This window comes from Carcharhinus amblyrhynchos, chromosome 2 (genome assembly GCF_965287045.1).
Source record: "Carcharhinus amblyrhynchos chromosome 2, sCarAmb.v2.hapA, whole genome shotgun sequence".
In the NCBI taxonomy this organism is placed as follows: Eukaryota; Metazoa; Chordata; class Chondrichthyes; order Carcharhiniformes; family Carcharhinidae; genus Carcharhinus; species Carcharhinus amblyrhynchos.
In genome coordinates, this window is record NC_137325.1 from 37,383,705 (window position 1) to 37,399,964 (window position 16,260).

The 16,260-nt window shown below is 44.1% G+C and overlaps 2 protein-coding genes across 5 annotated transcripts in view; one reads left to right on the top strand and one right to left on the bottom strand.

Moving 5' to 3' along the window:
• LOC145353782 (glucose-fructose oxidoreductase domain-containing protein 1) overlaps positions 1–16,260 on the top strand; it is a 258,944-nt gene that overhangs the window by 122,393 nt on the left and 120,291 nt on the right. Inside the window, exon 1 of one of the 3 annotated variants that reach the window (XM_080204582.1) lies at positions 12,163–12,533. The exons of the other annotated variants lie outside the window; for them this stretch is intronic. Coding sequence (XP_080060708.1) covers positions 12,281–12,533 — 253 coding nt within the window. The 5' untranslated portion in view covers positions 12,163–12,280. Of the gene's footprint in view, positions 1–12,162; positions 12,534–16,260 lie in introns of those variants that run through there. 3 annotated transcript variants of the gene reach the window in all.
• LOC145353802 (NAD-dependent protein deacylase sirtuin-5, mitochondrial-like) overlaps positions 1–16,260 on the bottom strand; it is a 145,812-nt gene that overhangs the window by 105,783 nt on the left and 23,769 nt on the right. For both annotated transcript variants that reach the window (XM_080204619.1, XM_080204630.1), the window contains exon 2: positions 14,452–14,538. In XM_080204619.1, coding sequence (XP_080060745.1) covers positions 14,452–14,538 — 87 coding nt within the window. The remainder of the gene's footprint in view (positions 1–14,451; positions 14,539–16,260) is intronic.

Consider the following 16,260-nt stretch of genomic DNA (forward strand, 5'->3'; position numbering starts at 1 on the left):
CTGGTAACAGTTTGCAAAGAGTGTTTTTTCTTTAACAAAGTCAGTGGAGATGGCAGTTTTGAAAGGGGGTAGCAGTATTTCAGGAGAGGGGACCATTTACAATGTCAGTTAACATGAGTGCCAATAAGGTTTAATAAGAATGCTATTTGTTATTATGTTTGGCATTTCTAGATTTTCTTTCATTCTTTCCTTTAATAAGGATTTCCTTATTTTTCCTACTGCTGTTGTTAGGCGAACTGGTCTATACTTCCTGGACATGTTCTAACCCCCTTCTTAAATATAATAATTACATGAGCTATGTGCCAGTCCTCTGGCACTATATCTTTTTCTGATGAATTATTTAACATGAGTAGTAATGCCTCTAATATTTTTTTCCTAGATTATTTAGAAGTATGTGGATTCAATCCATACAGAATGAGGTTTATCCTCTGAGTTGTTCCTTTGATTCATTTTAAATGTACTCATCTCATTACTCATCTCACCATTTAATGTCATTTATCTCCTTGGTAAATATCAAAGCGTAATAATTATTTAATATTTCTGCCATTTCACTATTATTATGTGTATAGAGTGTGCAAGAGGGAACTTAAAAAGTAAATTTGAAGAACAAAAAGAAGACATGAAAGTATCCTAGCAGGTAAAATAAAGGAAAATCCTAAATTGTTTCACAAGCACATTTAGGGTAAAAGGTTAACCAGGGAAAGTGTAGCATCCATTAAGGACCACAGGAGTAATTTGTGCGTGGAGCTGGAGAACATAAGTAGGGTTCTAAGTGAATACTTAGTGTTGGAGTTCACTCATGAGGGAGATGATGTAGAAATCAGGGAAAAGGTACATTTAAAGAAATTAACTTAGACCATTAGGAGATTTTGAGTGGTGTGACAAGCTTAAAAGATGATAAATCCCCAGCGCCGGATGAAATGTATCCCAGACCATTGAGTGAGGCAAGGGAGGAAATTGCAGATGTGCTGGCAATAATTTTCAATTCTTCTCTGGCCACAGGAGAGGTAAACACAGTAAGAAGTCTCACAACACCAGGTTAAAAGTCCAATAGGTTTATTTGATAGCAAATGCCACTAGCTTTCAGGGCTCTGCCTCTTCATCATGTGAGTGGGGAGTTCTGATCACAAACATGTAATATAAAGACACACACTCAGTTTACAGAATACCGATTAGAATGTGAGTCTTCACAGCCAATCAATTCTTAAAGGTACAGACAACGTGAGTGGAGATAGCATTAAGCATAGGTTAAAGAGATGTGTATTGTCTCCAGACAGGACTGTAAGTGAGATGTTGCAAGCCCAAGTAAGTCAAAGGGGTTACAAATAGTGTGACGTGAACCCAAGATCCCAGTAGAGGCTGTCCTCATGTGTGCAGAACTTGGCCATCAGATTCTGCTCAGCGACTCTGCGCTGTTGTGTGTCATGAAGGCCACGTTGGAGAATGCTTACCTGAAGATCAGAGGCCGAATGCCCATGACCACTGAAGTGTTCGCCAACAGGAAGAGAACAATCTTGCCTGGTGATTGTCGAGCAGTGTTCATTCATCCGTTGGCGTAGTGTCCGCATGGTCAGACTGTGCAGACACTACGAACACTTGGCAGTCACGGGCATTCGGCCTCTGATCTTTGGGTAAGCGTTCTCCAAGGCGCCCTTCATGACACACAACAGCGCAGAGCTGCTGAGCAGTGATTGATAGCCAAGTTCCACATACATGAGGACGGCCTCAACCGGGATCTTGGGTTCATGTCCCACTGTCTGTAATCCCCATGACTTGCCTGGGCTTGCAACATCTCACTTGCTGTCCTGTCTGGAGACAATACACATCTCTTTAACCTATGCTCAATGCTATTTCCACTCACATTGTCTTCACCTTTAAGTCTTGGTTAGCTGTAAAGACTTGCATTGTAATCAGTATTCTTAAACTAAGTGTGTGCCTTTATATGCCCTGTTTGTGATCAGAACTCCCCATTCACCTGATGAAGGGGCAGACCCCTGAAAGCTAATGGCGTTTGCTACCAAATAAACCTGTTGGACTTTAACCTGGTGTTGTGAGATTTCTTACTGTGTTTACCCCAATCCAATGCCAGCATCTCCACACACAGGAAAGGTGCCAGAGGATTAGAGAACAGGCAATGTGCCATTGTCTTTCAAGAAGGGAGATAGAGATAAATCAGGAAATTACAGGCTGGTCAGTCTAACCGCAGTGATAAGGAAATATTGAAAGCAATTCTGAGAAATAGAATTAATCTGTATTTGGAGGGGCAGGGATAAGTGGAGAACAGTCAGCATGGTTTTGTTTTGTCGATGTAGGCTGTCAACAGTAATGCCCACCTTTGCAATTGAGCAACCGTCATGGACAGTATTCCAGCTCTTCTGCTCATTTATCATTGGAGAGGTTCTTCTGCTTCCCATTTCTTAGTAGATGTTGCTGGGCTGACTTCACCCAGAATGTTCCAATGAAGTCCCTCTACCAGATGGTCTTTCTCTTGTTTATCACTGGAGGGGTTCTTCCACTTCCCACTTCTCACCTGACTTCCCTGAATTTTTTCAAACTCTCTTCTCATCTACACAAAACTAGCTTTTCCCTATTAACTTAATTTTCAATATACTCCTGGCATTTTCCATCTTCATCTTAAAAGCATTTTACATTGTGGTCACTATTGCCTAGATATTTCACTACTTTTATATCCCTTCTTCAATTGGCTCTCCATTACTTGATCCAAAAGGGAATCTCTCCTTGAAGGTCTTTTACATATAGGGCAGAAAGATGTCCTGGACAACTTGTAGGAACTCTTTCCCATTATCCCTTTTACTCATCTCTTCTGACCAAGTTATATCAGGATAATTAAACTTCCACATGATTATTATTTTATGTTTTTCATTCAATCCCTTAATTTGTCTGCATATTTATTTCTCCACCTGCATTCCATAATTAGGTTGTCCTAGACTACACTTTTTAATGTGACTGACCCTTTATTTTCTTTTATCTCTATCCATATTGATATAACTTCTCCGAGGCTAGTGTCCCTTCACCAAAGTTAAATTTATTTACCTAGTAAGCAACACTCAGCCAGGTATTGCCTCAGACAGAGTATAAAACCTGGAGTGCTAATAACCCTAATGCTCCACATAATGTCCAAGTGCAAGGCTCCCTGTGCAAACTCCACACAGACAGGGACCCAAGCTGAGAATTCAACCTGGGTCCGTGGGGCTGTGAGGCAGCAGTGCTAACCACTATGCCATTATGCTGTCCTGTGAAATGATTCACAGTGTTAAACAAAAGTTAGAGACATCAATAAAACATTCACTTATTCGGAGGACCAACCAGATTCAGCTTTAAAGCTTTTTACACCTTCTGAAGTAATAAATTATAATTGTTAAGCATTCATAGCAATGATCGTTTGTCAACCATCAAGTATTCCAAATGATATTTGTTAATGAGACAGACGAGGAAGCTAGTTTAAAATTAAATTATGCATTCTTGTTAATACTGTGTTAAATGGGAAATGTAACTTAAATATTTCGGGATGAGGCGATGGCTGTTTGTGTTGGTAATCTTCATCATATTGACTTTTAAGGTGCTGGTAATTGGAAAAGGTTGTTTCTGTAGCATAATCTTAACTATTGGAAAAGGTGCTGGATTTTGATGAGTTCAGGACCAGACAGGGTATTCCTATGGACCTTGAGGGAGGCTAGAGTTGAACTTGCAGGGGCCCTGGCAGACATATTTAAAATGTCAGTATTCACGGGGGAGGTGCCAGATGATTGGAGGGTGGCTCATGTTGTTCCGTTGTTTAAAAAAGGTTCCAAAAGAAATCCGGAAAATTATAGGCCAGTAAGTTTGACGTCGGTGGTGGGCAAGTTATTGGAAACTGTGATAAGGGATAGGATCTACAAATATTTGGATAGACAGGAACTTATTAGGGAGAATAATAGATCCCTGCAGAGGGATCTAGACAGGCTGAGCGAGTGGGCGAGGACCTGGCAGATGGAATACAATGTTGGCAAGTGTGAGGTTATCCACTTTGGTAGGAATAATAGTAGGAAGGACTACTACTTACAGGGCGAAAAGCTGCAGCATGCTACGGTGCAGAGGGACTTGGGGGTCCTTGTGCATGAGTCGCAAAAACCCAGCCTACAGGTGCAGCAGGTGGTCAGGAAGGCAAATGGGATGCTGGCCTTCATAGCGAGGGGGATTGAATATAAAAGTAGGGAGGTCTTGCTGCAACTGTACAGGGCACTGGTGAGGCCGCAGCTGGAGTACTGTGTGCAGTTTTGGTTGCCGTACTTGTGCAAGGATATTTTGGCCTTGGAGGGAGTGCAGAGGAGGTTCACTAGGCTGATACCGGAGTTGAGGGGGTTGAGCTATGAGGAGAGGCTGAATAGACTGGGCTTGTACTTGTTAGAGTCTAGAAGGATGAGGGGGGATCTTATTGAGATGTATAAGATGATGAAAGGGATGGATAGGGTAGAGGTGGAGAGGTTCTTCCCGCTCAGAAAGGGCAGCAGGACTAGAGGGCACAGCCTCAAGATAAGGAGGGGAGGGGGGGGGGGCAGTTTAGAACAGAGTTGAGGAGAAACTTCTTCACTCAAAGGGTGGTGAATCTCTGGAATTCTCTGCCCGTTGAAGTGGCTGAGGCTACCTCGCTAAATATATTTAAGACGTGGGTAGATAGGTTTTTGGTAGGCAAGGGGATTAAGGGTTATGGGGAGAAAGCGGGAAAGTGGAACTGAGCTACTTCAGATCAGCCATGATCTTATTGAATGGCGGGGCAGGCTCGAAGGGTTAGATGGCCTACTCTTGCTCCTATTTCTTATGTTCTTATGACAAGGTATTACTGCCTTAATCTGGGAGCTCATATTCTAAGAGGTCCACATTGTAGGCCTTGTTAAAGTCATTACACATATGGGCCAGAATTGTACTAGTGCACCTACCCCAGAATTGGTCGGGCAAGGCTCGTAAAACAGCATTCTCTATTGGCCTCGGGCGGGATCTTATGAGCCTTGGGCAGGCAAGGTGATAAAATTCCGCCTTTTTTGTCTTGCTGTTTAATTCCCAGTCCTGTTTTTTCTGTAGCCATGTTTCAGTAATCCCTTCTATTTTTGGCTCCTCCCAGTGCATGATTCTTCCAAATCTCCTGTTTTATTACACTACATTTTATTGCATTGCTGGACAGATATTTTAAGCTCATTTTTAATAAGATTTTTCTTTATTTTTAAACTTTTTAAACTCCCATTCTTGAACTATTTACCCCTTGCCATTAATATCTTCCTTTACTTTATTTTTCCCATGTCCGCTGCCAAATTTTGGTAATATTTAAGCTGCTTGCCCCTCTTCCTTTGCCAACTCCCAATTTCTCACCAGGGCACAGATACCATCATGGTTCAAGGTGGAGCTGATTCCATTGATACAGCACCTTCCTCTCCCAGAACTGGTGCTAGTGTCCCATGGGAAGGGACCCCCCTTCCCCATGCCATCCCTTTAGCCACATGTTAACTCCCCTGATCTTTCTGTTCCTATGCTAATTTGCACACGCATCAGGCAATATTACAGACTATTACTCTGTTTTTTCATTCAGTACCTCATTCCTGATACACTTCAAGAAGGACCTCCTCTCTTTTTCTACGTTTGTTGTTTGTTCCAACACAGGCCAAGACAATTGGATTGATTTCCTCCTTTTCCAAGTTCTTCACCAGCCATTGTGTGAAATCCCTTGCTCAGCAACTAGGCATCAACACACTTTAGGATTCTTGTTCTTGGCTGCTGAAGATGCTATCTCCCGAATTACAGAGTCTCCGATTGCTACCAAATTTCTATTCTGCCATTCTCCCTTTGGGCCTCTAACAGATCATACTCTTTCCTTCGTTATCCTGTTGTTCTGCCTGTATTTATTAAACATTGTTTGGTTTTCCTTAATTTTACTTGCCAATATTCTTCACGCCCTCACTTTGCTTTCCAAAACTTAATTTCACTTTTGCACTCCCAAAACTTCCCTAAAATTTCTGCTGTATTCAGGTCTTGATATTAGTCATAACCTTACTTTTTTTCCCTTCTTCTACCTTGTATATTCCTTGTCAACCAGGAGGACTCTAGATTTGAAAGTTCCATCCTTCTTCTTTGTGAGAACATATTTGTTCTGAACACTCTTTATCTCCTCCTTGAATGCATCACATTGCTCAGACGCTGATTTAACTTCAAGTAACCGTTTTGCTAAATCATATCTCAGCTCAGTAAAGTTGGCCATTCCTCAGTTTTGAACTTTTACACCTGTTTTTCTTTCTCTATAACTACACTATGTCTAACTGAATTATTGTCATTATCATTAAAATGCTCTTTCACTGGTACCCCTTCGATTTGCCCAGTGTCACGAGGCTATGCCCCTTTCATTTTGAAAATATGATTTTTCAGCTTTCAGCTGACTGGAGATTTTTCAATTTTAATTGAGAGAGAGCAAACCGTTTAAAAAGCAAGGCCACATTCCAGGGTGAAGGTGAGAAACAAACAAATCAGCCTCAGGGGAAGTGAAGGGAGACACATTTCCAGTAATCCAGACACTTCTTGAAATACGTAACTGTCTAAGGAAGAGACATCAAAAATGCAAATCGGTAACCGAAACAATGCCTGCCATAGACAGACATATCCAAAACCTCTTGGTAATACACAATGGGTGAAGTATTTCAAGACAAGATTGCCCAGCCGCTAGAGAGATGACGCCAGTGACATCGGTGGTATCAAGAAAGTCTTCAGTAGAGGAAACAGGCTGAAGGTTGCTCTCTCTCCCCCTTTCTCTTTTAGAATAAGTATGTCACCAAGTTTGAGAAGTCAACTCTATGAGAAACACACCCTCAAACTGAGACCTTATAATAATTGCAAAATCTTCTACACCTGACAACATCCAAGAAAGCAGCTAACCTAGATCAACTGCAGCATTTAAATTCTTTGCCTCAAGAACAATCAAAGGACACTGGAAAAAGAAGCATGAAATGGAAACTTAAATCTTTGTTGTGACCAACCAAGATGGTTGAATAGAGGACAGCCAGTTCAGTCCTTTTCACCTGGTCATAACAAAATTGAAGGCTTGTGTCTGGGTTTGTTTCCACAGGCTGAAGAAGAATCGGAGTGGGGAAAGTAGATTCACCCTTCAAAAGCAACTTAAAATCTGTAAAAAGTGCTAAAATGTCCACATCTGATGTCAGTGCTTTTACAGAGCAGAATGAGATAACTGACAAGAAGTTAAGGGCATTCTCCTTGGAAGAATTAAAAGATATAGCTCAGCATCTAGAGGTGGAGTTCTACTCAAAAGTCAGAAAAACTGAAATTTTAAAATGGATGGCAAAACATCTAGAGGTGGAAATTGAGGACACTGAAACAGATAAAATAATGACAGAGAAATTAAGACTGGAGCAATGGAAGTTCAAACTGGAATTTGGGAAAACAGCAAAAGAGTGGCAGAAATGGGAAGCAAAGAGAGAGAATTCCAGATAAGGGAAAGGGAGTTTAAATTAAAACAGCTTGAGCTGAGAAGGAAAGATCCAACTGCTATGTCCATTGAAGATACCTCTAGCTCAGATTTAAGGGTTGAAATATTCAGGTTTGCAATTTAATCCTTATGTTTGGTGAAGAAGAGAGAACATCTTTATTGTCTCTTTCAAAAGATTAGCACAGCAGTTAAAAGTGGCCAGTCCAACATGAATCTTTGCTGTTGTAGAATAAGCTGACAGGAAAAAATTTACTCCCTCTTACTTGAGGAAAGTGCAACAAGCTATGAGGCAGCAAAAAAGGCTATGTTACATGTGTACCAGTTAGTGCTGGGGGCATACCATCAGAAATTCCATACCCTCAGGAAATGATCTGACCAATGCTACCTGGAATTTGAATGGCTTAAGCTGCTTGCTTTTGACTGGTGGATATAGGTGCTTAAAATTGATGCCATCTATGAAAATCTTTGTGAAATAATCCTCTTTGAGGAGTTCAAACACTCCATCCTTCCCAAAAAGAACTCATGTAGAAAAATAGAGAGTGACGAAGCCAGACAGGCAACAACCCCATTGGTGATTGTGAGATTTCCCACAAACTCTCATCCCAAAGGAAACACTTTCCTAATCACCTCCAGCCAACCGGGAAGGATGGAACGTGAGGAGGATGGAATGTGGGAAAGTGTTAGGAAACTGAGCAACCATGGGAGAGAAGGGACAGCTGGAAATACAAGTACCTGTCCTCAGGCCAGAAAGGATGATGCCGAGAAGAGGAGTGAGGCCCCAAAGCCGTTGTCTTTTAATTGCCACAAGCTAGGACACCTCTGTACTGAATGCTGAAGGTTATGGAAAAGTCCTGTAGATTTGTTGGAGCACACAAACCCACCCAGAGAATGAGAAAGAGCATAGTAGACCAGACTTTAGCTCTGACTGCCCAGCAAATCCCTATAGATGCACTACTGTGAGCTCAGGTGAGATTAATAAAATCAATGAGAGTTACAGGATTTTATATCAGAAGGAAGGGTGGCCACGTATAGCAAGTAATCCTTTAGTAATATTGAGAGGTCAACCAAACTCTAGTATGGAGTATTGTCAGGGAAGCAGAACAATCCCTGATTGTGTTCTTACCTGGTCAATGGTCAGACAAACTCCATGAAAGGAGGCTAAATGGCACTGCGGCCAGATGATCTAACTGTCTGGTTATCTGACACCTTTCTTGATAGTCTGGAGGATTCCATGGAGGTAACAAATAGGTCTTCTGTGCTTGTGGCTCAGCAGGCTGATCTACTGTTCAAAAGTTAGCTCAGGCTACCCAAACTGAAGCTGAAGCAGAGGCAATCCCTAAATACTGCTACATAAAAAAATGAGATGATGAGGCAGTGGAGACCACTTCCCTTCCCTAGCACACCACCCCCTCCCCGCCCCCCGCCAGACTTGCGAACGAGGAATGGACAGTGATCCACCAGGGCATGGGGTCGCTGAGGTATCATGAGAAAGAACTAGAACACAAAATCCTGATGGTTGGGCATGTTGGTGTATGAAAAGCCAAACCCTCACCAGCCAGCAATGATACTGTTCACACTTGCACAAGCATGTAGTTAGGTTTTACAGAACCTGCCACACCTACCAGGTTGTAGAAAAACCCCAGCCTGTAATAAAACTGGCACATACTATTCCTGTGCAGGCTTTTGGAAATTATTCAGCAAAGTGTGGACTGTGGGGATACTGCCCAAATTAGGGGGCTACCAGAATGTCCATACCATTGTAGATGTGACTACCCGCTTTCCAGAGGTTGTTCCCCTGAGAACCATATCTATCAAAAATAGTACTGGTGAAATTAACACAATGGCAGCACTGACAATCACATCCAAAGCTTCTTGGATATATGAGCAGTTGTTTAAATATTTCAAGGCTAGGCTGCTCAGCTGCTAGCAAGAGATTGCTGGTGAAACAGACAAAGTCAAAAAAGTCTTCAGTCGAAGATACAGGCTAAAGATTGCTTTCTCTCTCCCAAACCACTACTACCCCACTCAGACCATATCCTTCCCTCCTGCTCTCTTTTTTGGAATAAGTGTGTTACCTATTCAGAGAAGCCAGCTCTACCAGCAAACTGAGATCTCGTAATAATTGCAAACTTTTCTTCTTTTGATTGCATCCAAGGAATCAGCTAACCCAAATCAGCTGCAGCATTTAAAATCTGTGCATCAAGGACAATCAAAGGTCACTTAACTGTATATTCCTCCACCCATTTCGTATTTTCACTATCAATGGTTGCTACATCAGTGTCTGTCACCGGCAGTGTCTGATATTGTCTCTTTCTCTGTCACTATTTCTGTGTCTGTCTCAGTCACTGTCTCTGTCAGTCACAGTCTAGAGTCCATCACTGTTTCTACACCAATATGTGTCACTCTCCCTGTATCTGTCATTGTCTCAGTGTCAGCGTCTGTCACTGTCCCTGTATCAGTCTCTGTCAATGTCTCTGTGCTAGTGTCTGTCATTCTCTCTGTGCCAGCCACTCTCTCTGTGCCAGTGTCTGTTTCTGTCCCTGTGTCTGTTGCTTAGTGTCAGTGTCTGTCATTGTCCCTGTGTCAGTCTCTGTCACTGTCTTTGTGTCAGTCACTGTCCGTGTGTCAGTCTGTCTCTTTGTCAGTGTCTGTTATTGTCACTGTCAGTCACTGTCTCTGTGTCACTTTCTGTCACTGTTTCTGTGTCTGTTACTGTCTCAGTGTTCGTTCCTGTTTTTCTGTCAGTCACTGTCCCTGTGTCAGTCTCTGTGCCAGTGTCTGTCGCAGTCTCTGTGTCAGTCTCTGTCACGGTCTCTGTGTCAGTGTCTGTCGCTACCTCTGTGTCAGTCTCTGTGTCAGTGTCTGTCGCTGTCTCTGTGTCAGTCTCTGTGCCAGTGTCTGTTGCTGTCTCTGTGTCAGTCTCTGTCACGGTCTCTGTGTCAGTGTCTGTCGCTGTCTCTGTGTCAGTCTGTGTCACGGTCTCTGTGTCAGTTTCTGTCGCTGTCTCTGTGTCAGTCTCTGTCACGGTCTCTGTGTCAGTGTCTGTCGCTGTCTCTGTGTCAGTCTCTGTGCCAGTGTCTGTCGCTGTCTCTGTGTCAGTCTCTGTCACGGTCTCTGTGTCAGTCTCTGTCGCTCTCTCTGTGTCAGTCTCTGTCGCTCTCTCTGTGTCAGTCTCTGTCACGGTCTCTGTGTCAGTGTCTGTCGCTCTCCCTGTGTCAGTCTCTGTCACGGTCTCTGTGTCAGTGTCTGTCGCTGTCTCTGTGTCAGTCTCTGTGCCAGTGTCTGTCGCTGTCTCTGTGTCAGTCTCTGTCACGGTCTCTGTGTCAGTCTCTGTCGCTCTCTCTGTGTCAGTCTCTGTCACGGTCTCTGTGTCAGTCTCTGTCGCTCTCTCTGTGTCAGTCTCTGTCACGGTCTCTGTGTCAGTGTCTGTCGCTCTCCCTGTGTCAGTCTCTGTCACGGTCTCTGTGTCAGTGTCTGTCGCTGTCTCTGTGTCAGTCTCTGTGCCAGTCTCTGTCAGGGTCTCTGTGTCAGTCCCTGTGTCAGTCTCTGTCACGGTCTCTGTGCCAGTCTCTGTCACGGTCTCTGTGTCAGTCTGTGTCACGGTCTCGGTGCCAGTGTCTGTCACGGTCTCTGTGCCAGTCTCTGTCACGGTCTCTGTGTCAGTCTGTGTCACGGTCTCTGTGTCAGTGTCTGTCACGGTCCCGCTGTCAGTGTCTGTCACGGTCTCTGTGCCAGTCTCTGTCACGGTCTCTGTGTCAGTCTGTGTCACGGTCTCTGTGTCAGTGTCTGTCACAGTCCCGCTGTCAGTCTCTGTCACGGTCTCTGTGTCAGTCTGTGTCACGGTCTCTGTGTCAGTGTCTGTCACAGTCCCGCTGTCAGTCTCTGTCACTGTCTCTGTGTCAGTCTGTGTCACGGTCTCTGTGTCAGTGTCTGTCACAGTCCCGCTGTCAGTCTCTGTCACTGTCTCTGTGTCAGTCTGTGTCACGGTCTCTGTGTCAGTGTCTGTCACGGTCTCTGTGTCAGTCCCTGTGCCAGTCTCTGTCACGGTCTCTGTGTCAGTCTGTGTCACGGTCTCTGTGTCAGTGTCTGTCACGGTCCCGCTGTCAGTCTGTGTGCCTGTCACTGTCTGGGTGTTACAGTTTTTCTCTGTGTGCCGGTGTGTTATTGTCCTCGAGCACTGGCTGGCTGCATTTCCACTCTCTCTCTCTCTCTCTCTCGCTCCACCATTGGTTGTGTTCAGTCTGGGATCTGCGGACTGGAGGGAGGGAGGGAGGAACATGACGCCTGGGCCAGAGTGGATGGGTAGCCCGGGCAACCGCAGGCAGCTGTAAACCATGGCATAGCCTGGGCTCCGCAAAGCTGCTTGCGGCCCGGCTCCCCCCGCCCCCGCCAACATCCAGCCGCAGCCTGTGACTTTTTTGGAGGGTTTTGTTTTGAAACACCCCTCCCCCAGTGAGAGCTCTGCAGCAATCAGCAGCTCGCAGGCCCGGCCAGTGTGTGTGTGTGTATAGAGGGCGGTGCAGGAACAGCAGAAGGTGGCAGCCCTATTATCAGCACTGCGAGTTCCCCACATAACACACAGTGCCTGTCGGCAGGAAGTGTGTGCCGGAACCCCAACTACAACTTGTTGGCTTTCACCTGCATTTGGAAAAGCAGGAATCAATCCCACCACCCCCCCCCCCCCACCCCCCATGTGTGACATGGAGATGGGAGAGGTGGCCGAGGGCTCGTTCTTCAACCAGGCGATGCCAATAATGTTGCACTAGATGCAGAGTGAGGGATCTTTCTCAGGTCACCATGCTGCCTGGGGTGGGTGTGTTTGGAACCAGCTTAACGACCAGGGTCATCATCCCTCTGCTCCAGAGCCAGGGTTTCCCGGTGAAAGCTCTGTGGGGGAGGACGCCTGAAGAAGCGGAGGAACTGGCGAAAGAGATGGATGTCCCCTTTTATACTAACAGGATCGACGATGTCTTGCTGCACCAGGATGTCGATTTGGTCTGCATCAACCTGCCGCCTCCGCTGACTCGCCAGATCGCTGTCAAAACCCTGGGTAAGTTGGAGCGGATAGTTTTGTTTCCGACCGGGTTTGTTTGTTCCATTTAAAGAGCTGGGCATAGAGGGCGAGGCGAATCCCTGGTTGCTATCGAGCATTCCTCCACGGCTGTTCATTATACATCTTAATTTGTTCCTTTACAGGATCGATTGGTGTAGGGGAGGGGATGTCTGTATCTGTTAGGTCGTTATGGTGGTAAATAATGAGTATAAATATTTGTAAATATATTTGGGTAAATTAGTGTCACCTACATCTCCAGCACACGGATATACAGAACCCAGGAACAATTCCTTGGTAAATTTAAGGCAAGGTATTCCTCCTCTGTGTTGCTGTTTCCCTGGTTTCCAACTTGATCGCTCAAACTGTAGTGGCATAATGTAGTGGACAACTAGAAGGAAGATTATTGATTTTTATTTGATGGCTGAGAAAGACCCCCATAAGTCACAAGGCACATGACTCAACATGTTAAATAGCCCTTTCTCACGGACTAAATAGAGAATGTGTCACAGACAGTAGGATGCAGTGCATTTTTGCCAGAATTGGCACTTAGCTAGATAACTCATGGGTAGCAAAGCCATAAACGGGTTATGATCCATGTAGTAAGTCTATATATCCACTGGCTGTAACTTATCCTATTTCTACAGCAGTATATCTCATTCCGTTTGTCTTTTGGTAACACCACAAACTGTGGAGATAAAAAAAAGCTTCACAGTTTAGATGGTCTAGGAAGTGATGTGTCACTTCCTCCACTTATATTCCGTATGTTTGTGTGATCACTTCAGTATAGTGTAGATTGGTTTATAGAAATTTATTTCAGATTATCACTAAAAAGAGCAAATATGTTTATTTTGTAGGGCCTTGACCAGAGTTATGCTAACATTTGCCTGTACATGTGTTTCTTTTTAGTCAACCAGGAGTCTGACATGTGTGGAAACACATTAACATACTCAAGAATCCCCAGATTAAACTATTGAGACATAGATAGATTTTCCGTTTGCCAACTTCCCGTATTCTACCCAAATCTAGATAATGTTGACATGAGTGTGGGCAGGAGCAAAAGCTTAGGATTCTCCTTCCAAAGCAGAACTAAACCCACACAAATTATCATTGTAAAGTTTCAGTAAACCGCCTGCTACTTGACGAGTTAAGACCATCCTGTCTATGAAGGCTTTGACATGTAGTTGAAATTGTCTGGAAAGAATCCCTAAGCTTCCTCACTGCAGGGCCCATTATTGAGCCAAGCAGGCTGACCAATCACTAATAGCAAATCGGAGAGCCACAGACATACTATTGGATTACTGCGTCTGTCGTAGAGGATCAACATCCTGCAGCAACCCTGACTCCAAAGTGACCCAGCTTATATTTCTCAAGGAGGATTGCACCTGCATATAGATAGAATGAGAACATGAACTGAAATTTTGAATGATACTATCAATAAATGCTGATATAAAGCTCACATATTCCATTTTAAAAAATTTCATCATTAAATCACAAAGGAATGCTTTCCTAGTATACACAACACTGAATGCTTCTAAACTTGTGCAGAAAAGGGAATATAAAAGGTGCTTGACTACAATGCATTATTGCTGACAAGAATGAGATGTTTCTGAAGCTTTTGTCTTGCACTTAACAGGATAAACACAAGAATGCCAAGATTCAAACAATCACAACAGTTTATACCATCTGTGTGGAGTCTGCACGTTCTCCCCATGTTTGCATGGGTTTCCTCCAGGTGCTCCGGTTTCCTCCCACAGTCTGAAAGATGTGTTGGTTAGGTGCATTGGCCATGCTAAAATCTCCCTCAGGTGTACCCAAACAGACATCGGAGTGTGGCAACTAGGGGATCTTCACAGTAACTTCAGGGCAGTGTTAATGTAAGTCTACGTGTGACACTAATTAATAAATAATTATGTACCTGGCATTGCAATTTATACACAATGTTGCTCAAATGTATGGCAGGCAGAACATCTTTTTGGACTGATCTCAGCAGGTCTGGCAGCGTCTGTGGAGAGAGGACAGTTATTTGTCAGAGCTCTGAGATTTTCTAGCATTTTCTGTTTTTGGTTCAGATTTAGACATTGTTGTATGGTGTTATTACTGTTTGGTAGGTCTCAGTGAATCCTTGTAGTCCTAAGTAGCCTAACTGTATGTACTTATTAACTATAAGAACTATGTACACGTAAGTGAGGAGTTCAAGCTAGGAGCCGTTTCCATGCTTGCTTTTACACACAGCTCGCCAACACTAGACTGACCCTTAGGTGCAGGTCTTTTGTTCTCTTATATCACAGTGTGGCCTATTCTGTACTCAATGTCACATTAACCCCGTACGTGCCAGGCCATTATACTACAGACATGAGTTTAAATTGTACCATCGCAGTTTGTGGAATTTAAATTCAATTAATAAATGTAGAGCTTAAATCTAGTTTCATTAATGGTGACTGTAACAAATATCATTGATGGATTGATTGTTGTAAAAACCTAATCTGGTTCACTCATCTTTAGGGAACGAAATTTGTCATCCTTACCTGGTCTGGTTTCATATCACTCCAGACTGCAGCCACGTGATTGCCTTTTAACTGCTCTCAATTAAAAGAAAAGCAGATATGGGGCAGTAAGTGCTGATCTTGCTGGCAGTGCCCTCATCTCATGAAAGAATAAAATAATCTATCCACATAACTAAAGACCCTCATGCTTTGAGCCACTCATTAACTCGTTGGGGTGGCATGGTAGCACAGTGGTTAGCATTGCTGCTTCACAGCTCCAGGGACCTGAGTTCGATTCTCGGCTTGGGTCACTGTCTGTGTGGAGTTCGCACGTTCGCCTCATGTCTGTGTGTGTTTCCTCCGGGTGCTCTGGTTTCCTCCCACAGCCCAAAGATGTGTGGGTTAGGTTGATTGGCCATGCTAAATTGACTGTAGATGCATAGGTTAGGGGATTAGTGGATAAAATATGTTTGGACATGGGGGTAGGGCCTGGGTGGGATTGTGGCCGGTGCAGACTTGATGGGCTGAATGGCCTCTTTCTGTACTGTAGGGTTTCTATGATTTCTATGAACCTTTTCTGCAACATTTCCAATACCTTCACATTTTTCCGAAAGTGTGACGTACAGAATTATTTTTTCAAATTCATTCATGGGGTGTGAACATGGCTGGTTAGGCCAGCATTTTTTGTTAGGCCCTTAATCTTCCTTGAAAAGGTGGTAGTGGGTTGCCTTCTTGAACCGCTGCAGTCCATGTATAGAGAAGGTACATCCATAGCGCTGTTAGAGAGAGAGTTCCAGGATTTTGATCCGGCGACAGTGAAGGAATGCCGACATATTTTCAAATTTGGTGGTGAGTGGCCTTGGGGGGAGCTTCCAGGTGGTGGTGTTCCTATGCGTTTGCTGCTCCTGTCTTTCTAGATGGTAGCAGTCATGGGTTTGGAAGGTGCTGTCTAAGGAACTTTGGTGAGTTCATGAGTGCATTTTTTTTCATTAATTTTGTGGTTCGTGGGCGTTGTTGGCTGGCCAGCATTTATTGCTCATCCCTAGTTGCCCTTGAGAAGGTGGTGGTGAAATGCCTTCTTGAAATGCTGCAGTCCATGTACCGTGGGTTGATATCGTTAGGGAGGGAATTCCACTCAGCTACTGCGAAGGAATGGTGATATATTTCCAAGTCAGAACAGTGAGTGGCTTGGAGGGGAACTTGCAGCTGGTGGTGTTTCCATGTACCTGATAAGACTGAAG